Genomic DNA, 22,323 nt, shown 5'->3' on the forward strand with positions numbered 1-22,323 from the left:
TGGCAACTAGCGGTGAGGTCGTGAATTGCAATCGTCCAACGCTCACCCCTCCCTTTTGAAGCACATAGAGAAGCTACATTGGCCGACACAGGACAAAGATGTCATCGTCGCAGACAGCAGAGAGTGACTAGCGCTCTGTAGAGAAGTTTGTCCATTTAGGGCTACTGTAGAAACATGGCGGCGCAAAATGGCGACTTCACTGTAAGGGGACTCGCGGTGTATGTAGATAGAAATGGCTCATTCTAAGGTAATAAAAACAGAACGGTTCATTATGTAAGGTCTTTATGCACCACTGAAGACATAGTTATGTATATTATATTGCATTTCTGTCAATAGATCCTCATAAATACTACACACTGCACCTTTAAATATAGACTAATCCTTATTAAAAGTACAGTTTCAATTCAAGAGTAGTGAGTGATTTTATCTTTGTCTTTTGTTGTTTGATTAAAGCCTGGAACACACCAAGCCGATGGTCGGCCGTCGGGCAGTTTTCGTGCATCGGCCAACTAAGTTTTCTCGGTGTGGCTGATGTTGGTCCTCGTCAGCTATTTTTCAGCCGATTCGACACGTTGAATCGGCGTTTGTCGGTCAGTCGGGCCATCTGATCGTTCTCATTGGCTGTTCTGCTAAAATGGCATTTCGACATTTTTGTGTGTAGGCTATTTGAATGTTTAGTCACGTATACTTTGCTAAGGAAAAGAAAGTCTGCCGCCTAGGGAAGAACAGTATCTCTTTCGTGGCTTAATGCACGTCTTTTGTTTTATTTTTTATTCACAATTTTATACATACACATACTCCCAACCACAGCCACATTACATCACAAATAAACAATAAGGACAGTGCAGCTAAATATCTCCACTGAACAAACAAACACAGAAAAAAAAAGCACTTCTAATTACACTGTTTAATATCAAGCACGTCCCGCAGTTTAGCAACAGTAGACTCCATTTTACATCACTCAATTATTCGGCTGATTTGGATGTTAAGTTTGGCTGAGGGAGTAATCCATTACGATTAATTGCACAGCCCTACGTCTCAGTGTGTTATGGTTGTATTAACACTCCAACCGTGTGTCTCTCACCTTTGTCTCAGTCTGTAGTCATGACGACGCTGGATGATAAGATTCTAGGGGAGAAGCTGCAGTATTACTACAGCAGCAGTGAGGATGAAGAGAGCGACCACGAGGATGAGGAGAACGCGTCCAAAACCATCCGTGACCAGGAGGTGCTGGATGTGGAACTCGACTACAGTGCAGATGGCAGTTCGGTCAACACCGGTACGGTGAAACGTGAAATGTGAAAACAAATTTGTACTTCTATTCCCAACAGCCTCTTTTTAATGAAATAATGCTGCCTCCAGGTTCATAAACACATCCGTGAAGATTGTTTGCACATCTGACTGCGTGTGTGTTTCTCCCACAGGGCCGAAGGGTGTGATCAATGACTGGCGTAAATACAAGCAGCTGGAGAACGAGCAGCGTGTGGAGCAGCAGAAAGAGATGGAGCGGCTCATCAAGAAACTCAGCATGACCTGCAAGTCGCATCTGGAAGAAGAAGCCGACAAACAGAAGCAGAAGGAGCTGCAGGATAAGATCGCAGGCAAAGTGAGATACGCTCAAAAAAAAAAAAAGCCCTTCATAGATATGACACATTTAAATTATGTTCACTTTACTTAAACATATCTAATTGTCACAACTTAATTTAATTGTTCATTTAACCTAATATATTTAAAATAGGGCTGGGCAAATTAACGCGTTAACGCGGGTGATCAATTTTTTCAGCTTAACACATTAAAAATATTTAACGCAAGTAACGCAGCGTCCGTTTTTATATCCATTTTTGCCTAGCGTTACATGATCATGCTCCTATTCATGTAAATGCTTCCAAGCGCGATAAGACACAAGAGAACGTGCTGTGTGCTAATGTCCTGTATGTGTGTGTGTGTGTGTGTGTATGTGTGTGTCAGTGTCCTGTCTGTGTGGCTGCGTCTCATGTCAGCTAATCGAAGGACACTGTGACACACACACACACTCGACGCAAAGACAGACGAGTTCTCGAGTTCTCTTTAGCTCTTGAACAAACAATAAAAACAATAACGTCTTAAATGAACTTAGAGTTGTGAGGAAATGAGATGCGCGGGACAGCGCGTCAGATCCACGTCATGTTTGTCAGCGGCCGTTCTTAAAGTGACAGGAGCACTGATGATGCCTGTCATTTATGTTCATCAAAGAACAACGGGAACAGAGAAAATTGTAGCTTTAATGATGATTAATCTATATTTCATGTATTATATATGCAGTTAAGAAAGGTGTTTGATAACTATTACATTTCTGTATATGTCTAACAGGGAAGGCCACAGGTAAAAATAACATTTATTATAATGGGTTTATGTAAAGATTGTTTTAAGTTCACTTAAATTAAAAGTTGTTTTTTTGAAGCCTAATAAATGTTGAAATTGGGAGCTTTCAGTTATACTGTAATGTAACGTCATTAATGTTTCATAGATACATTAGCATCAGTGATACTGGCCTTCATTCATAAAAAGATGGCATTACAACACATATTTAAAATATACTGTCTTTAAATTGTTTCTACATTAATTTGGAGAGTAACTGAAATTATTACAATATCAAAATATGAAAAACTTGAAATATTAAAAACTTGCGGTTAATTACAGAAAAAAAATTAACTAATTAATCGCATTTTTAATCGATTCCCAGCACTAATTTAAAACTGAAGTTTACCTAATTAATTTGTGTTAAAACTGTATGAAATATTTGTGTTGACAACTAACTGGGCTGTGGATCTGTAGTTCCCAGCATGCTTTGCAAGGGACTCCATTAGGAGAGTAAATTGAGGGATTAACGTGTTATTTTATGTGTATGTGTTTTTCTGTCTGCAGATGAATCTCCGTGTGGAGGAAGAAGAGGAGGAGGAGGATGATGATGATGATGAGGCCTTCCTCCAGCAGTATCGTCTGCAGCGCATGGAGGCGATGCGGCGACAGCTGTGTGCAGGGCGGCGCTTTGAAAAGGTGATTGACATCTCGTCGGGGGAGGAGTTCCTGAGCGCTGTCGACGAGGAGGGCAAGAGCACTCTGGTGCTGGTCCACATCTATGAGCCAGAGGTGCCCGCCTGCCAGGCCATGGATGGTAGCATGCTCTGCCTGGCACTGCAGTACCCAATGGTAACAGAGATTAAGGAATTGTTTCATTTTAGGGCTTTCATTTATCTTGATTTCGTTTGGTTTCACAAACCAGGTTTAAGCTAGTCCCAGACTAAAATGCATGTTTGAGCTGTTTTAACTGAAAGCAACTTGCATAGATATCTTAAAAATATGTCAGTGCCATTGTTTTGTCTCAAGAGACACATCAGTAGTGTTTTTTTCTAAGGCACGTTTATAAAAAGATACACAAATGCCCTAATTCAACTAAAGCTTAATCCTGGCTTAATCTAAGCTCTGTCTGTAAAACCAGGCCATAGTGTTTATCAAATATGTTTAATGCTGGTCAGTTTAACAATGTAATATTTTATTAAGAATAATACTTTTTATTGTTATTATTAAAGGGATAGTTCACCCAAAAATGAAAATTAGCCCATGATTTACTCCCCCTCAAGCCATCCTAGGTGTATGACATTCTTCTTTCAGACAAATAAATTATTTTATTATAAATGTCCTGGCTAATCCAAGCTTTATAATGGCAGTGATTGTTGGGTCATTTTTGAAGGCCGTAAAAAAAACATCTATCCATCATATAACTGCTCCACACGGCTCCGGGGGGATAATAAAGGCTTCTGAAGCGATGCATTTGTGTAAGAAAAATATCCATATTTAAAACTTTATAGAATATCTATTGGTCAGCCGAGTAGTCAACTTACGGCGAAATGACGTGATGTATATGAGCATCGCAAGCTTAGACGCCTCTCGTGGATAGGGCTGGGCAACAAACTCAAGCCCCTCTTCTCTTATATCGAAATATATATTAGAGCAGTTATATGATGGATAGATGCAGTTTTATGTACTACAAAAACGAAGCAACAATCACTGCCATTATAAAGCTTGGAAGAGCCAGGACTTTTTTTTAATATAACTGATTGTATTTGTCTAAAAGAAGAATGTCATATACACCTAGGATGACATGAGGGTGAGTAAATCATGGGATAATTTTAATTTTTTGGTGAGCTATTCCTTTAATAATAATATTGATTTAGTACTTTTATTATTATTAGTAGTAGTAGTAGTAGTCTTAAAGTGATAATTCACCAAATAATGAAAATTGTTATTATTTACTCAGCCTCATGTTTTTCCAAACCCATATGACTTTGTTTCTTCTATGAAATACAAAAGGAGATTTTTAACCGAATATCTATACCTGCTCCTTTTCCATACAATTGAAAGTAGCTCAAATCTCACACAAAAAACCTGATAAAATTACTTAACAGCAGGGTTATTGTAGTTAACTAAAGCTAAAAAAAAAAACCCCATAAAAAATAGATTTCCATTCCTTAAATGTTAGCTGAAATTAAATATAGAAAAAAAGCATACTTCAATTTCAGCTAGTTTCTCATAATTTCAACATTCCTCATTTTTATTTAGTTAAACTTGGTGTACTGAAAAATTAATAAAAACTATAGACATTAAAAAATAATTAACTTTTCTCATTTTCATTTAGTTAATTTTGATGTTCTAAAATAACTCGATCTAAAACTGAAATAAAATTAATAAAACACAACAGAATTACTAAAATGTAAAATATTAACAAAACGAATGACTAAATTAATTTAAATAAAATGAATAAAACAACAAAATTACTTCACATACAACATTAACAAAACTAATAACTAAATCAATAATTCATAATGAAATATAAATAATACATTTAATAAAATTAACAATCTAATAGTGTCTCAATGATACTAAAATAACACTGCTTGGCTACATTTAAATTCTTCTAAAGCAAGACTTTGTATGAGGAACAGACTAAATTGGAAAACATTCCTCGCATGTTATGAATGTATTTCAGCAGCATCAGTGATTATGGAACATGTGTTGTGTGCATGTTTATGCTTATTTCTCTGTCCGTCTGTGACCCGCAGGTGAAGTTCTGCCGTGTCCGCGGCTCTGCGGTCGGCACCAGCGCTCTGTTCCGCAGCTCGGCTCTGCCGGCGCTGCTGCTGTACCGCGGAGGCGAGCTGGTGGGGAATCTGGTGCGTGTGTCCGATCAGCTTGGGGATGACTTCTACGCCACAGACGTCGAAGCTCTGCTGCAGGAATACGGCCTTCTTCCAGAGAAATACACACAGCCGAACACGCACTCGTCTATTCGAAATGCCGCTGTCACTCACCCTACCGATTCAGACAGCGACCTGGATATAGACTAAGTGCGTACATACAAATGTCTGTACACATACACGCACACCAACACATAGATACAGAAGAATATACACTCTTGTATGCGTTCACATAGTGATTCAGGCACAATATAGTGACCAAAAACAGCGGTTGCAGCTCAAGATACACTACTGTAAACACAGGATCTCTGTACAAACGTTACGCCTGATATGAGAGATCCATTCACAGATCATGATTACTGGACCAAAACAGTGGATATCATTAGACGTAGGTATGCGTGCGTGTGTGTGATTTCAGACACTTCCAGAATCGGGAGTGTTCTTTATGCAAACAAAAATGCAAAACCCTTCAGAGAATCCTGCTTTGATGTTTCACTATTTATTATAGTTTTAGAATTATGTGTTTGTTTATTTGTGCGTCTTCGGACATCTTAGTTTGCTTTACCCTCTGTTAGTTTTATACATTTTGTAAGCATTTCCATCAAGACAAATGCTAAAATAAAAACAAATTATTCTGAATTGTCCTTGTCTTGTGGTTACTTTCATATGTGGGCAGCTGTGCACTTTTTCTCAAAAATTAAACACTCATATTTTCTGCACACGCTTTCTTTCTGTCGCCGTGTAACGTAAGCCATGTTTTCTTCTGCTCAAAACATTTTTCCTTTTTTTAGTTTATGTAATGTATATATGTAATACTAGTTACGTTCAGAAAATTATATCTGATAATGCCTGTTAAATCAGTTTTAGTTACGTATTAAGATTGCATAAATGTTAGAAGTGTATTTTGAATTAATCCAGCTAATATTAACAATCGGTGCCATGCACAGAACCAGTATTTTACTTGCATTTAATAAACTCACCATTATTTGAAGATTTCACTGTAGAGGAGGAACATTTCATGTTCATTTACTCAGTATATTAGCTTGCTTCAAATTGCTAAGTCTATTTTAATGAAGACTTTTTAAATTAAAAACCTTAACTGCTTGTCCACTTATGTTTATTTGCAATATTACTTCCTTCAATTACACTCCGAGGTCAAGAGGGGGCGGTATTTAGCTGTAGGCCAGTCTGTCCCATCATATATTTGTCTTCATAATAACGGTGCAGTTAACGTACAATAGCGTCGTTTTATTACTATCGCATTTTAACACAAATTACAGCCCACACTGAGCATATTGTGGTGGCCATGCAATATTTTATCTTTATTTGTTTTTTATTTTTGTCGTGCATGGGGCGGGGCCAAAGGGAACGATCCCTGACGTAACATGTACACGTCGCCAAGCAGGACGCGCTCGGCCAAGATGGCGGACAAGTGTCAGCCGCGGTGTCCTGCACTTTTTTGAGAATCTTAACTCCAGCCGCGCTCATATCGAGTTTCGTTTGTATCTGGGCATCTCGACTGGAAGATAACAGGTACGATAATCCGTGTGGAGCTGTATGTTTGGCCTCAGAGAGTTCTGTGCTTCGAGGGATTAACTGTAAATGTTAGCATGCTAACGGCTAATGGCCCAGTCAGCTGTCATCTGCAATTCCTCGCATCCTCTATTTACATTTTTTACGTTTATTCTCTTGTGTTTCTTTTCGTGGCATGTCCATTAGAGTTCTATCAGGGGGCTTAATTTAATTTGCAGGCTCTATTGATTAGTTATATTGTGATTTAGCTACTGCTTTTTTGTCTTTTGCCTGCACTGCTGTAAGTTCATCTAGTGTGTGTGTTTTGTTTTGACAGTTTTGTCTACTCATTCTAAGCAGCATGATCTACATGATCGCAATGCCATTATTTTTGTTTGTTTTAAATACATTAGTACAAGACCTCTCTTATCTACATTTGCTGATGTAGCTGAAGAGACAGGAATTAAAGAGCAGGATGTGACATCAGTGGGTAAATCCAGCGCTGTACGTGTCCGCCTTTGAGCCGGATATAATGCAGTATATAAATTAATGCAAAATATGAATGTTAATAAGTGATAAATCATCCGTCACTCGATGGAACCGACACGTGTCACTATATATTCTCTAACCTTGCATGTTTTTGGTTAAGAATATTTTGGATAATAAGATGCTTGTCATTACATCTCAAAAAAGTCAACAGATTCCGAATCTGTAAATTATTAAGAAAAGTAGTCCACTATGTGGCAACCCAATTAGACTGTTATACGTCAACCTTAACATATGAATTACAGCCCTCAAGGCTCCAGAAATTCCAGTGTCCTCCCTGTCTTGCTGCATTATTGTTAACAATCTGTTGAGTTGAGTTAACTTTTATTGTCTTTAAAGGCAATTATTTTTGTAAATAGCAGTATACATACACATACAGCAACACAATACAGTAACTTACATTTATAATAGATAATTTAAAAATATGATTGCAGCAGGTATGAAGGATCTAATTGATTTGCACAAAGGGAGTTTAAATCTCCAACCCAAGGGAAGCAGTTGAAATTCAGTGCACAACGGGTGGCTAACATCGGGACTAACTGGCCCTTCCTGCTCACCCAATGTTCATAAATTTGTGTAATCTTTGTGTTCATATGCAGTGTTATATATGAGTATCGCATAAAGATTAAAATTGTAAGCAGAGACAGTATCACTGTTTGTACAGTATCTGTCGAAAGTTTGGACACCTGCTCATTACCGTTTCCCACATTTTAGATCAAAACTATGAACAACACGCATGCTTCTGTATGTGAAGTGACCAATATAATGTTATAAAGCGAATCAAAACTACCATATATTTGAGCTTCTTCAAAGTTGCCACCCTTTGTCTAGATTCCAGCTCTGTAAAGAAATTCACATGCACTAACATTCAAAAAGTTTTGTGCATTTAGTCAATATTTGTGAAATACATTTAATATTGTGAAATTTAATTTAAAATAACGGTTTTCTAATTGAAAATATTGTCAAATAGATTTGCACAATTCCAAGCTGAATTGTCTTCAGTGTCACATTATCCTTCAGAAATCATTGTAATATGCTGATTTGGTGCTCTAGAAAACAGTGTTGAAAACAGTTTAGTATTAAAATGAATTTCAAGCATTTAAGTATCAGCTTTTAAATCAAAAGGAAGATCATGGAAAATATTCAGCTACAGTATGAGTGTACAAACATTTCTCCAATGCTGTATGTCACTATGAAGTTGTTTTAAACCACTAAAACTGTCAACGATGGTGTGAACATGATGATAAACTATATTTTCATAAACATAAACTGCATCTATCCCCTGCTGTTGTAAACTGTGCACTTGTAGAGGTGAGGCCCCCTGCTTTTAAAAAATGTCCGACAGGTTTCAAAGTTCAATGTAACTTAATGCACATTTCTTTCTAACACCCGGCCCGCAGTGTGCCTGATATCGGGTGTCTTATCGTGGTGACTGTTCATATGCCGACATAGTAGAGTGTGGCTGTTTTACACCTGCTCATCATAAGACTTATGAATATTAGATAGTGTGATGATATTTGTGTTCAAGAGGATAAACTTGGGTATAAAGTCAGCATGAAAACAAAATTGATGCCAATTACAGCTATGCAATAGCATAGATGTCTTCATGAATGGGTGAGGTGTTCTGTTTGTGTGCACTAGTGACACTTTTGTGTACTTTTATAGAGGTGCCATATTGCCCGTTGGCTGACACTCTCACTGCATATGATGTTAAAAGCAGAATGCTCATTAATATAGTTGGGCAGCTATTAGCAGTATTAACTGAACATTGGATGTGTGCTCTAATGATGCATGTTGATAATGGGGAAACCCTGTGGTTAAACCATAAAATCGTTGCACCAAGATATATGACATTAATCTGTGTTTTTCCATTATAGTGAGATCTCCTGTAAATCTTGACAATTTGGAGACCTGTGGGTGTAAACGATGCAGCCTCCTCCTCGGACAGCCCCTCCTGGAGCTAGTGGACCTCCGCCTTCCTCCGGTGGCCCCAATGCCTTCAGAAGAAATCGACCCCACAAACATGGGGCTGCAGCTGCTATGACACCGGCTGCCCCACCCACCCAGCCAGTGACTGATCCTTTTGCCTTCGGGAGACAAAGTTTCTTGCCCATGGCAGGGGGAAGCCAAGCTCCACCCACTAACAGCAACCCACTTCCCATGCAAGGCCCTCCCCTGCCAGGGTTCAACTCGGCGGCTCCACCACAAGGGCCACCACCAGGAACAGCGCAGGCAGCCTCTCCTGGCCCACCACCTAGAATTTTTACACCACAACCTATTCCCCCAGGGCCAGCGCCAAACTCCAACCCTCCTCTTGCAGAACCAGGATACTTTAATTCTCAAGAATCAATGCCCTATATTGCACAGTTGCCTAACCCTGCTCCTCCTTTCGGTTCTAGTCCATCACATCCACCCTCCACTGCCCCAACACCTCCAGTTCAATCCCAGGCTCCTTTTCAATCTCAGCCAATGCCTCCCCTACCTTCTCACTGGGTTCCTGACCACGGAAGCCGTCCACCTTCCGTTCAAAACTACTTTCAGCCAACCAATGATCTCCCATCTCAGCATTTCCAAGCTCAAGTCCCACCCCCTGTCCACTCTCCACAGCCCCTCTCCAATGCCCCACCTTTGACACAATCTCAGAATCGTGGTCAGTTAGCTCAACCAAATGTGACTGGGCCTAGTGCATCTCAGCAGCAGAACTCCCACTTCCTGGCTCAGAATTATTTCAGTCAGTCAGGTGGACCCTTAGAGCCATGGTTCAATCAGAGCCCCCAGGATCAGTCTCAGCGTGCCTGCCCTGTCCCCTACTCTGAAGTCCCCAGTGACTCCGGAAGTCTCTCAATGTTCTTCGGGGGAAATGATGTTGAAAATGAAGAAACACTTTCAGGGGAGGGGCGTGTAAACGGGATTCTTCACCCTCTCCATTCGACGACTGAGTTCTCCGGTCCGTATTTGAATGACAGTGGTAACATTCGAGCTGGGGCAGGGCCGTGTGATTCGGTGGAGAATCTGGAATGTGTTCCAAACCAGGAAGTGCTGCCTAATGAGCCACCCTCAAGCCATCCCTTTGAGGGGGGGCCTAACTTGGAGACACCTGACTCTGCTCCTCGTCTTGCCCGCTCTGCAAGTGTCTCATCCAGCTACAGTAACGTCAGTCACAGCAGTGGACACGGTCCTCACAGCAGTGGCCACATCCCTCGTCGACAACAAGGTGTTGTAGGAACGTTTATCCAACAGGAGAGTCCCCGACCACCAGATCACCCTCCTTTGCACCCCTCCACTGGTGGATACTTTGAACAGATAGACTCCAACCCAGCTGCAGAGGCAAGTCCTACTTTCCCAACTCCTAGCCCACCTAAACCAGTTGGTGTGTTTCAGGCAAGTGCAAATTCCTCCTTTGAGCCTGTCCGCTCGCACAGTGTAGGAGTTCGACCTGCTGAGGTTGATCGTGCACGTATGGTAATGGAAAAGGGTGGACGTGACGTACAGCCTGGCAACTTAGAACAACCCCCAGACAACTTGGAGACCATTTACCTCTCAGAACGTCGACCCTCATCTCGGGCTCAGGGAGCACGACGCCCAATTGAGAGTCCTGCTACTACACTCTGGGCACAAAATGACACTGCCAGTCTAGGTGCTAACATACTGTTAGCCCCTGCAGCACCGTCTTTGGCTGCAACATTTGTTCCTGCACATCCATCTGAAGTCATCCAGCCACCAGAGGATGGCCCTCTTGATTTACATCCAGTTAAGCCAGATCCACAACCTCCCTCTGAAAACCTAGAGATTCCGCCAGACTCCACGCCTCAGGCAAGTTTGGGATATGCCTCCTTGCTAGTGACTTCGCCTCCCGTAGAGGACCTGAACCAGCCCGTGCTGATTGCTCCGCCTTCCTCTAATTACAGTTTGGTTTCCTCTCCAAACCTCTTGCAACCTTTAAATCAGACAAGTCCTCAAGAGACAGCAGGACATGTTCACTCACCCCTTCAGTCTTCTGTGATCACTCAAATGCCTCAGATTTCTCCTCCAACAAATCAGCCGCAGCCTCTCTTTTCTCAGACACCAGTAAACTTCAGCCCTTCTTCCACTCAAGGCCTCTTGAATCTAGCTCGAGAGGCCAATGATGTTCAGCCCTCTGTACAAGCAGCGAGACCCGTGCTCTCAAGGGCCCAGTCTCTTAGAGGTGATAGCCAATCTCTTCCGCCTTCTGTTTCTCAAGCCCCGCCTTCTGCTGCTGCCGCCACCAATCACAATCAACCTTCAAATTATGAGCTGCTTGATTTTTCTATGCACCAACCACAGTCAACAAATCAGTTGGCATCAGTCCCTGCTGTCTCTCAAAAAGCCCATCCTGCGGGCTTGGTGAATAACACACCTGGCTTTTATCTGCAGGTCACCAAAGATGCACAGCAGGGTGGGCAGTCTGACAGCGAGGCTCTGCCCCTTCAGCAGGTCTCTAACCCCCCACGACCCTCCAGCAACCATCCCGACAATGATCTGACTCGCACCTCCCACCCTACCCATCCCCCTCCAGCTCAACACCAGCCTCCTCCACAGGTCCCTCCAACTCATCCTGGTGCCCCTCCTACTGGACCCGGATCTGCCCCGCCATTATCTTACCCACCCCAAGCTGGAAACTATGCCCCCCAGCCCTTTCAAGAACCCCAAAGACCTTCTTCATCTCTAAGTGGTCCGTCAGGTTATGCAGCTCCTCCTGCGATGCCCCCTGGTCCAGGCTATGCAGGGTACTACCCAGGAGCCTACCCTGAGTATCAGGATGGAAGATTGCCGTACCCACCCCAGTACCCTGTGGATCCCAGATCTCAAAACTACTATCAGGTGCAGTTTTAAACTTATGTGTTTCCACTTATCAAAGCTTTGAAATGCTAGCGCACTTTGTACCAACATGACTTAGTAAAATATCCATACTTTTTTCTATTTGTTTTGATTTTGTAGGATGATGCCTACCGGAGAGGAGATCCTCGATATGGCTGGTATGATGGTCAAAATCCTGGCTACCGGGAACCTGAACGTCAACCAGAGAGGCCTAGTTCTAGAACCAGCCAATACTCGGACAGACCCAACTCCAGGTGAAAGAGTGTTTTGATTTGCTTGGTTGGAGTTGGGGTTACAAAGTTTCCAGAAACTTTCGAGAATTTTTGGAAGCTTTTCCAGGATTTTTTGGACCGTTTCTGGAAATTTACTGAAAATGTTCAGCCCCTTTGCAACCCTAGTTACAATCAGAGTTTGTTCCTATCCCACTGGGCCTGCAGATCTCTGTTCACTTTTGGTGTTCACCTGGGTCTGGACATTTGGGTCCAAACCATGGTATCCTTGCATATCATAGCTTGTTAGAAGCAGCTGTTAACTAGGGTTGGGAATCGTGAGAAATTTTCCGGTTCCGGTTCCGGTTCCGCCTAACGATTCCGGTTCCGATTCCGGTTCCATTAAAATTATTAAACAAATAGTGGTAAAGGAAAAAGGCACAATTTGCAACTCAAACAATCCATTTTGTGTTTATTACTTGCTCTAAAATTTATTTACAGGTTGGCAATGTCAAAAAAGTCCTGTACTGTACATATATTACAGTATTAATTAAGCCATTCTTGCAACACATTTTTTTTCAAATGAACACCTCTGAAATTGTCTTATTACATTTTATCTCTCTGTCTCTGAATATAACCAAATTATAAATTATATTTATTAGTTATATTTATTAATTAGTTATATATTAATTTAATAGTAATTCAGTTATTCAGTGAACTTGTAAATAATAAATTGCAATTCAGCATTACAAAGGTAATTGTGCCTAAACGCTTACCTAAACCATGGTGACTCAACGGTTGACAAATATATATATATATATATATATATATATATATATATATATATATATATATATATATATATATAGGCCTTTCACTATAAATCTGGTATAAGCCCTGTGGCACTCTGTGCTGTAGCAAATGTTTTGTCAAATTGCTAGTGCAGCCTCCTTTGCATGTTATTAACTTTTCACGTGTTACATTTTGCTTCATTATCATTCATTCTTTGGAAATGAATCCATACTTTTGACTTTCTCTTCGCTATGCTGGTGGTCAACGAGAAAATATCTGACGCAAAACCGTAAATGTGTAGCGCGAGGGCTTTCAGTGCTGAACTGCGTTGCCCTCCTGGAAGCGGCAACGTCATTAATATTCATGATGAGGTGAGCCAGGGTTGCCAGGTTTTCACAACAAAACCCGCACAATTGCACAATCGTTTCAACCCGCGGACATGAAACACAGCCCGCGGCAACAGTGGAAAACGGGAAAGCGGGAAAATCACGGAGTTGGCAACACTGGCTGTCACTCGCTATGAAAGGATACGCTTCCAGCGCTTCGCACACACATTGCACCAGAACCGTTTTCGGAACCGAAACTTAGGAATTTCGCGCGGTTCTGGTATTTTTCAAAAATCAGTTTCGGTTCTGCATAAGAACCGGTTCTCGGTTCCCAACCCTACTGTTAACAACTTGTAGCATCTTTGATTTTCTGCAACAATGTAACATGCACAGGATAGCTCTTGAATACACCACTTTAAACATAGACCAATGTTTCAATCAGTCAGTTTCAACCAGAGTTTGATGTGGTTTGGTGGTGTGCAGCTGTGTTAAGAAAACCAATGATAACAACTAGGGCTGGGTATTGACACCAATTTCACAATTCGATTCGATTTCGATTCACAAGCTTTCGATTCGATTTTCGATTAAATTCAATATTGATTATTTTGGATATGTATCAGGTATAGTACATGGAAAATTTTCTCAAGGAAAACACATTTCTGAACTAATGTTGTAAACTCTGGGAGTCAGTTGATACTACATTAGCCTACTAATATTGAAGGTACAAATTAACAGATTTGTATACAAACACTTAAATGACACTAAATTGTTATTTTTTATAATAATACAAATATAATATTAACTTTACAATTACATAATCATAATTCTACTCCAATTAGGTTTTTGAAATATAAACATTTAAATGGTGGCTGCATAAAAACTTGCCAGATTTATTCATACATGCATTAAATATTGGAGAACATTGTCAATGAATATCCTATGTAATGTGGTGCATATAATTAGCTAAATGCTCCTCTCTAGAGTTAATTTTTCTAGCTGACTAACGAGTTTATGGACACTGGATATGGTTTTTCTGAGGAAAATGTGACATTACATGACATTGTTTACAAGTCGTTTTACTTGCATCTTTCTGCGGTTGAAACACTGAGTTATTCTATGTGACATGATATGGATTTCGGGAAGTTGTCCTGTATCTTTTAACGCACTTTCAGAAGCACATTCATTTTATTTTGCGCTGTTACTGGTATAAGGTGGATGAGAAAATCCGTTCATGTTTGCTCCGCGCTGCCGGTTCTCTTGAGCTGAGCTGCGGCAGAGCGATCTCGTGCCACAGCGCCAAAATGGTATATGTTTTTGAATTTCGTAAAAAAAAAGATGTAATTTGAAATCTTAGACTTTGTTTCATATCAATAGTAATAACGCACAAAGATTATTGCGATTTATTGGATGGGAGGGGTGCTACAATGTTTATTTAATTCAAAACTGAAAACAGGATGACTAATCGATTCTTGGGATTTAAGAATCGATATTGTTTTGTAAAAGTGAGAATCGATTAAAATCGGGAAATCAATATTTTTTACCCAGCCCTAATAACAACAGACTTGGGTTTCACCGAAAGCCTTGGTTTCAAAGCATCCTCAAGGCCTGTTCACACCGGGACGATTTTCGCACGCGTTTATCGCCGACGTTTAACGCCTCGGGACTAAACAATGGGCGCCAATGTGAGTGTTCACACCGACGCGCAAAACGCCAGGCGTAAAAGCGTCATTTTTAAAAAAACGCCTCGGGTTCGTTTTTTTATTTTGACGCGGCGCGTAAAAAACTGTCCGACCAATGAGATCGGCGCTTTTGTTCACGTGCCTGGAGCTGCTGAAGTGACAGTAAAACACGACTTGGTGGCGCTCAAGCACAAAACGGTCTTGCCGAGCACACATTGATACGACGAAGAAGTAGTAAGTAGATAAAGAAGAAGATTAACTGCTAATGCTGCTTGCCAGTTAGCAAAAAGTGTGTGAATGGTTTTGCCCATATACATAATATGTCTATGGTTTTGGCAAGCACGTAAATACTGTCTCTCTTCTCCTTCTGTGTGACAAGCGAGTGTCAGAGGCTTAAAGTGCCGCAGCACCATCTTGTGTACCGGGAGCGCATCGACTGAATGTGCACGTTCACTCGGCGCAACGCCAGTGAAAATCGCTTGGGTGTGAACACTCAAGACGCGCCGAAAAACGGCACGAAAAACGCTGGCGATAAGCGCGCGCGATATTCGTCCCGGTGTGTACAGGCCTTTAGACTGAGAGTTTTAAATGATTTGTTTTTAACTTTCAATAACACAATTCCCTTGTCTTTCTACCTAATTTTTGATCTCAGACAGGGGTATCCAGAAGACATTTCTAGATCCAGCCGTAGTGCCTATGACGAATACTATGCAAACTACTACAAGAGACAGTACGAAGCCTATGGAGGTAAAGACTGCTCAGCACTACAGACACCTGCTCTCTATGCCTCCAAGGGCTGAATGTGGTGTTTCTGCTTTTTTCTTATGGGTGTGTTTGTGTATGCAGATAAGAGCAGGTGGTATGATCCAAATGCTGCTTATGATCCACGCTACAAAGCCTATTATGATCCGACATATGGTTGGTACTATGACATTGATGGTTACAGAAGAGGGGAGGCGTACTACAACCAACAATATCCAAACAGGTAGACTCATACACCCATACAATAAATATTTTTTTTAACATGCTAACACATCTCTAACTGAGTTTTCATTGTAATTGTTACCAGGGCACGAGAAGGGTATGATGATCCATGGCGGTATTACCCTGGTTATGACTCCAGCTTTGATGATGACAGCCGTCGGCGCGACCCGTACGCTGACGAATTTGACCGCCGTTCAGTTCACAGTGAACAATCAGCGCACAGCGTACATTCATCACACAGTCGACGCAGTAGCTTCAGTTCACGGTCACAGCAGGTGTGTGTTTATGTGATTTTAGGTGAGGTTTAATGTGTGTGTGTGTGTGTGTATATGCATAATGTAAGTAACACATTTCTTCTTTCTGCAGAGTCAGGTGTACAGGAGTCAACCAGACTTGGTCAGTGCAGCCTATGATACCACTGGGACCACTCTTCCAGCGGATTACACCTACAGCCAATATGCTAACCCTTCAGATACTGCAAATTACAGTCAGATTCCTTATAACTCTGCTGACAACACCTGGACTGCCCCGGAGCAGCGTAAGTGTTAGACACAAACACAAATCAGTCATCATAAGCTTACATATCCACCATAATGTTGCAGTTATTATTGGGATTTTCTTTTCAGTTTCCGTGTTTTAGGTACACAACTTGCCATAAAATACTACTAATTTATCTAGTTTAGAGGTTAATTGCTTGACGCAGTGGTATTATAGAATCATTCATATACTATTATAGTACATTCATTTTAACATGTTACGTTTTTATTTCTGTATAGTTTTAGTATATTTTAATACTTCAGCTTTAACTAAACAAAAATGAGAAATGTTGCCTTATTTCAATTAAGGAATATGGTTTTAGGCAACAATCATAACCTTGGCTTGACATAAGTGTTTCCCAGCATTAAAATACATAAAGCATGAATTTCACACCTAATGCACATGCTCTAACATTAACAAAATCTTCATTTCTTCCTCTGTGTCTTTTTCTCTCTCTTTTTTCCTTTTTCAGCTCCTCCAAGGCCGTTGACCCCAGAGAAGTATTCTGTTCCTCATCGTTGTGCTCGGTTTGGTCCGGCTGGTCAGCTGATCCTTGTCCAACCCAACCTGCCCTCTGCTGGTCAGCCCACACTTGTGGAAATCCACAGCATGGAGGTAACAACTGGAACTGAGTATGAATATGCTAACATATAAATCGTCAATTGGAAGTAATCACTCGTATCTCTAGAATTGAAGCATGTTTACAGTTCACAAATTCTAAAAACAACTAGTTTATTACCGACTTTGTAAAATAAGTATTACTCCTTAATAAGTAAGACTTTATAACAGATTAAGTTGCCTTGTGATCAGAAGTTTGTGTTAGGTTAACTTTGGTCCATATTTCCCAGTGATCCTCAACATTGTGATGTTATTCTTTTTGATATCTTGACTGTGATGTTATTCCAGACGATTCTGCAGGATTCTTCAGAACAGTCAGAAATGCGTTCATTCCCTGGTCCGCTTGTCAAGTAAGAACCATCCTTCATTTACTGAGTAAAGGCATACACGTCTATAGTCTGACACTGTCAGAGCCACGTACACAGTCAAACAATCCAATCATCATCTTTGTGTGTGTGTGTGTGTGTGTGTGTGTGTCCACAGAGAGGAGACTCATAAGGTGGATGTCATAAAGTTTGCTCAGAACAAAGCCCAAGAGTGTTTGCGAAACGATGACCTTATTGACAAAGACTCCGCCTACCTCATCTGGGAGTTCATTGTGCTGCTGTGCCGCCAGAATGGGGTGAGTGTTTGTGTAGCCCTTACCTTAACTAAAAGTGTGAATCGTGTTTGATTGCTTGTCCGAACCCAAGTTTGATACCAAGTAAATCAATATTTAATGTTCATTAATATATATTATTATGTAGTCATGTTATAAATGTAATAGAAACGATTAAGAATTGTTGTTATTAAGTATGTTGCTTTGTTTTTTTGGCTTGGTTTCAGACGGTAGTGGGCACAGACATCGCTGACCTGTTGCTAAAAGAGCATCGCTCTGTTTGGCTGCCGGGAAAATCCCCCAATGAGGCTAATCTCATTGACTTCAATAACGAGGCAATAGAGCATGCCGAGGCGGATGAGGCGGGCCCAATATCCCTTCTATCAGACACTTTCATGGGCGTGCCCGAGAATGTCGGCAAGGAGACGGAACGCTTCAGAGAACTGCTGCTGTTCGGCCGCAAGAAGGCAAGACAAAACATCTTCCTTTTCAGATGATAAAATACGCGTGGCCCCCCAGCCATTTAGAGTCCACTTTTTATGATCCAATCAAATTTGTGTATGTTTGTTAGGATGCTTTGGAGTCTGCTATGAAGAATGGCCTGTGGGGTCACGCTCTGTTACTGGCTAGTAAGATGGACAACAGAACACACGCCCGTGTCATGACCAGGTAAACCACATCTACTTACACCAACTTATGTCTGCATGCTTTTAAAGCAACAAACAGTGCTTAAATTGTGTTTATGCTTGTCGTCGTCAGGTTTGCCAACAGCCTGCCTATTAACGACCCTCTTCAGACGGTTTACCAGCTCATGTCAGGACGAATGCCGGCTGCTGCTACTGTACGAGAGAGTTTGTGTATATAACTTAATATAGTCGTTTATGTTATTCTTTTCTTCATGTGCATCATCTTTTCCTCCGGCAGTGTTGCGGAGATGAGAAATGGGGCGATTGGCGCCCTCATCTGGCCATGGTGCTGTCCAACCTCACACACACTCTGGATCTTGACACCCGCACCATTTCGACCATGGGGGACACATTAGGTACGCAAACATACTGTCATGAATGTGAACTTACACGCATATTGTGGATGCCGCACTGGATCTGTAGTCAAGAATCTTCTGCTTGTTACAGCATCTAAAGGTCTAGTGGATGCAGCCCATTTCTGTTACCTGATGGCTCAGGTGGGCTTTGGTGTTTATACCAAGAAAAGCACTAAGATGGTCCTCATCAGCTCCAATCACAGGTGTGTAATGACACATACAGTTGATCAGAGATATGCATTCAAACAATGGACGCCAAGTGCGTAAATTGACATACCATTTGTTTGCATTAACACCCATTCGCTCACTCTCTCTCCCAGCATGCCGTTTTTGAAGTTCTGCTCGTCCGAGGCGATTCAGCGGACAGAATCGTACGAGTACGCTCAGTCTCTTGGCTCTCAGCCTCTCTCTCTGCCCAACTTCCAGGTGAGATGAACACGTACACATGCAGTCACTCGACTGCGGATGTTTTCACAACTAACTGCGCTATCTAAAACAATGTTGTTTTATTATCATTAATTTATTAATTAGTATTTGTTAATATTTTGTTAGTTGTTTTTCTAAATGTCTATTTCGTTTTTATTACTTTATTTCAATTTACGCTTTGCTGTTTTAAAATGCCATTCTGTTTATTGGGTGAACTAGAATAGGTTAACATGCTTTAGTGTTCAAAAACACATTATTTTTCACATACTTATTATACTTAATATTATTGATCTGCCTGCTTTGACAACATTGTATGAGAACTGAACTGAGCTGGACGATGACATCACTGTTTTCGCCAGAGCTGCTGTATCGATAAATGAACTAAGGGTACGTTTACACGACAACGATGTACTAAAAACGGAAAGTTGTTTTTTTTTCCCCCTCTGTACAGATGACAACATTATTAAAGTGATCCCCGTCCACACGAATCCGTGAAAATTACTAAAAATGATGTATTGCACTGACGCTGTAATGCTAGACAAGTCGTTTTCAAAAACGTATCAGAGTTTGTGTTCTCAGGCCACCAAAACGCTGTTGTCGTGTAAATAAGTCTTTCTATTTTCAATTGAAAATGGTGTTGTGTAAACGGCCCGTAAATTAATAGCTAATGATTTTTACAACCGAAATTAATCAACATTGAACTTACTTAAACTGGACAATGACTTTCTTCTAGAGCTGCTGTACAGCCAGAACAGTCTTTGTTGCATTAATTTCCTAAATTGTAAAAATTGCCATATAAGTAAGTGACTTGACATGACACTGTAGTTCCTGTTTCTACAAAGCCCCTTTTTCCGAAAAAGCCCAGAGGCTCTGATTGGCCAGCTGACCCAGTGCATTGTAATTGGCCAAACACCTCAGTTGTGCGGCAGAAATGTAACACCCATTAACTAGGGTTGGGTACCCGGTACCTTTATGAACCGGGATGTAACCGGACCGAATCAGAACGCAGATTTCGGTGCCTCATTTCGGTGTCACTTAAATTCAAACATGCTTTTGCGCTTTGGCTGGCACCGAGCCAGAGACAGACGTGCTCATCACATATCACAACTATTTAGTGTTTTCAACCACATAATGTTTATTTTAGGTTTCAGACATTTAAATGCACATAATTACTAGCAAAAAATACACACTGATGTCTATATCGACAATGACAATCCTTTCAGACAGTTATAATTTGACTGTGTTTTATTCATATCAGATGCACATTATATAGTAACTATAGTTTGCTCTATTCTTCTCCCAGTTCAGCGGTCACTTACTTTCATGTATTTCGTGAGACGAGGATGAATTTATGTGATGTAAATCCGACATATCCGATTCTCTGAGGCGCAAACTAACATGGCGGCGCCCATCGCGCATTATAGATCAACTAACACACATTCACTCGCACATATTTGAAAATCAGAATATCAGAGAGTTCATGACATGGTTAACAAGTTTGTGAATATTTTGAATGAAAAATAAAAAAATAAGACTGATATAGCGCTATTGCGGCTGCTGTGTCATATGAGAAGCATGACGCGTCGCCCTAGAAACAACAAGGCGATGCGTTCTAAAATATTTAGCCAGAGAATATGGTTATATTTCTGCAAAATAATGCTGAACCTTGAAGCTGGTTTGTAGCATACCAAGAATACCAACTACTTTGCTGTTATTAGTACTGTAGCTGTTATTCAGTGTTAAATTAGGCCTGTTGTAGTTGGGTAAGGTGGCTTAGGTTTTACTTTGAATTTGTTAAGTTCTATTTAGGTTTATATATTTAAGTGTACTTTAGTTTAAACTTTTAATGAATTGTTCTGTTTCAATAAAAAATGATTTATCCATCAAAAAAAGCCATTCTTTAATGTCATCCACCGGTTCAGACTGGTACCGTTTTAAAAGTATCGGTTTGGTACTGGTATCGCAAACAAACCAGACGATACCCAACCCTACCCCTACCCTTAACATAAACGTGACATGGTCACAACACTACAGTTCACCTGAAGCATTGTCTTCATTCTTTGCGTATGCTTTTAGATGGGCATTCTTATTTCAAATTGTGACAGATGTTTGTGGAAGTAATATGTGGACTTTGATAGAGGCATTTTAGGCAGTTCTGGATCAGTGTTCTCTGTTAGAATGAATAGAGAGACTATGAGCTTTGTAACTTTTCAGATCTTGCACATATATGTTACACAGTTATACACACTAAAGGAAAACATTAAAAAAGCTAAGCATCCTGTAATTAGGCATGGTAGACCTATCTGTACCATCTGAACAAATCCAGGAAGCTCATGACCTTTACCCATTGACCTGTACAGGTGTTCAAATTCATCTACGCATGTCGACTGGCGGAGTCGGGACTCTGTGCTCAAGCCTTCCATTACTGTGAGGTCATTTCCCGCACTCTGTTGAACCTACCCGAGTACTACTCGCCTGTGTTCATCAGTCAGCTCATACAGGTACACAAACCAAGACTCAGTTGATTCTGCCTATCTCTGAGTTTACATTTCTTTGGTGTCTAATCTTTCTTCCTGTTTCTCATTACAGATGTCTCTGAGGCTGAGGTTTTTTGACCCTCAGCTGAAGGAGAGACCAGAGCAGGAGTTGTTTATAGAGCCTGATTGGTTACTGCATCTCAGACAACTGGATGGACAGATCAAGGTGTGTCTTTTCTTTCATCCATGTCAGTGTAATTGCATTACTCTCTTCATGCATAGTACCAGTAAATTAAAGTTCACCCAAAAATTGTCCCATTCAGGATGGAGTGATCACTTTCCGTGCGGATCGCAGCACCCCACAGCTTTATCACTGCAGCACGCCCAGTTCTGAAGACCAGTGCAGCCCACCTGACCCCTCAACTCTGACCCCTGATCCCCACAATCCTCTCATGGCCTCCCTTCTGCCTCCCGCTGGTGTTCAACTCATGCCACCAGGTACGA

The 22,323-nt window shown here is 41.0% G+C and overlaps 2 protein-coding genes across 4 annotated transcripts in view; both read left to right on the forward strand.

Moving 5' to 3' along the window:
• The window catches only part of pdcl (phosducin-like), a 7,990-nt gene extending 2,112 nt beyond the window's left edge, over positions 1-5,878 (forward strand). The window contains exons 2-5 of the mRNA XM_079836027.1: positions 1,096-1,279; positions 1,425-1,606; positions 2,905-3,189; positions 5,100-5,878. Of these exons, the coding sequence (XP_079692153.1) occupies positions 1,105-1,279; positions 1,425-1,606; positions 2,905-3,189; positions 5,100-5,384 (927 nt within the window). The 5' untranslated portion in view covers positions 1,096-1,104 and the 3' untranslated portion in view covers positions 5,385-5,878. The remainder of the gene's footprint in view (positions 1-1,095; positions 1,280-1,424; positions 1,607-2,904; positions 3,190-5,099) is intronic.
• A 765-nt stretch (positions 5,879-6,643) lies between these two features.
• sec16a (SEC16 homolog A, endoplasmic reticulum export factor) overlaps positions 6,644-22,323 on the forward strand; it is a 28,404-nt gene continuing 12,724 nt past the window's right edge. For 2 of the 3 annotated variants that reach the window (XM_079835512.1, XM_079835514.1), the window contains exons 1-19: positions 6,644-6,767; positions 9,170-12,134; positions 12,252-12,385; positions 15,790-15,884; positions 15,984-16,122; positions 16,207-16,396; positions 16,488-16,659; positions 17,131-17,273; positions 17,565-17,626; positions 17,760-17,898; positions 18,102-18,341; positions 18,446-18,543; positions 18,634-18,715; positions 18,799-18,916; positions 19,008-19,119; positions 19,237-19,342; positions 21,703-21,843; positions 21,932-22,045; positions 22,143-22,317. In XM_079835512.1, the coding sequence (XP_079691638.1) occupies positions 9,219-12,134; positions 12,252-12,385; positions 15,790-15,884; positions 15,984-16,122; positions 16,207-16,396; positions 16,488-16,659; positions 17,131-17,273; positions 17,565-17,626; positions 17,760-17,898; positions 18,102-18,341; positions 18,446-18,543; positions 18,634-18,715; positions 18,799-18,916; positions 19,008-19,119; positions 19,237-19,342; positions 21,703-21,843; positions 21,932-22,045; positions 22,143-22,317 (5,176 nt within the window). In that variant the 5' untranslated portion in view covers positions 6,644-6,767; positions 9,170-9,218. Of the gene's footprint in view, positions 6,768-7,159; positions 7,251-9,169; positions 12,135-12,251; positions 12,386-15,789; positions 15,885-15,983; positions 16,123-16,206; positions 16,397-16,487; positions 16,660-17,130; positions 17,274-17,564; positions 17,627-17,759; positions 17,899-18,101; positions 18,342-18,445; positions 18,544-18,633; positions 18,716-18,798; positions 18,917-19,007; positions 19,120-19,236; positions 19,343-21,702; positions 21,844-21,931; positions 22,046-22,142; positions 22,318-22,323 lie in introns of all 3 variants that reach the window. The other variant, XM_079835513.1, reaches the window with a different exon arrangement.

The sequence above is a fragment of the Gobio gobio genome, assembly GCF_949357685.1.
Source record: "Gobio gobio genome assembly, chromosome: 14".
Classification (NCBI taxonomy): domain Eukaryota; kingdom Metazoa; phylum Chordata; class Actinopteri; order Cypriniformes; family Gobionidae; genus Gobio; species Gobio gobio.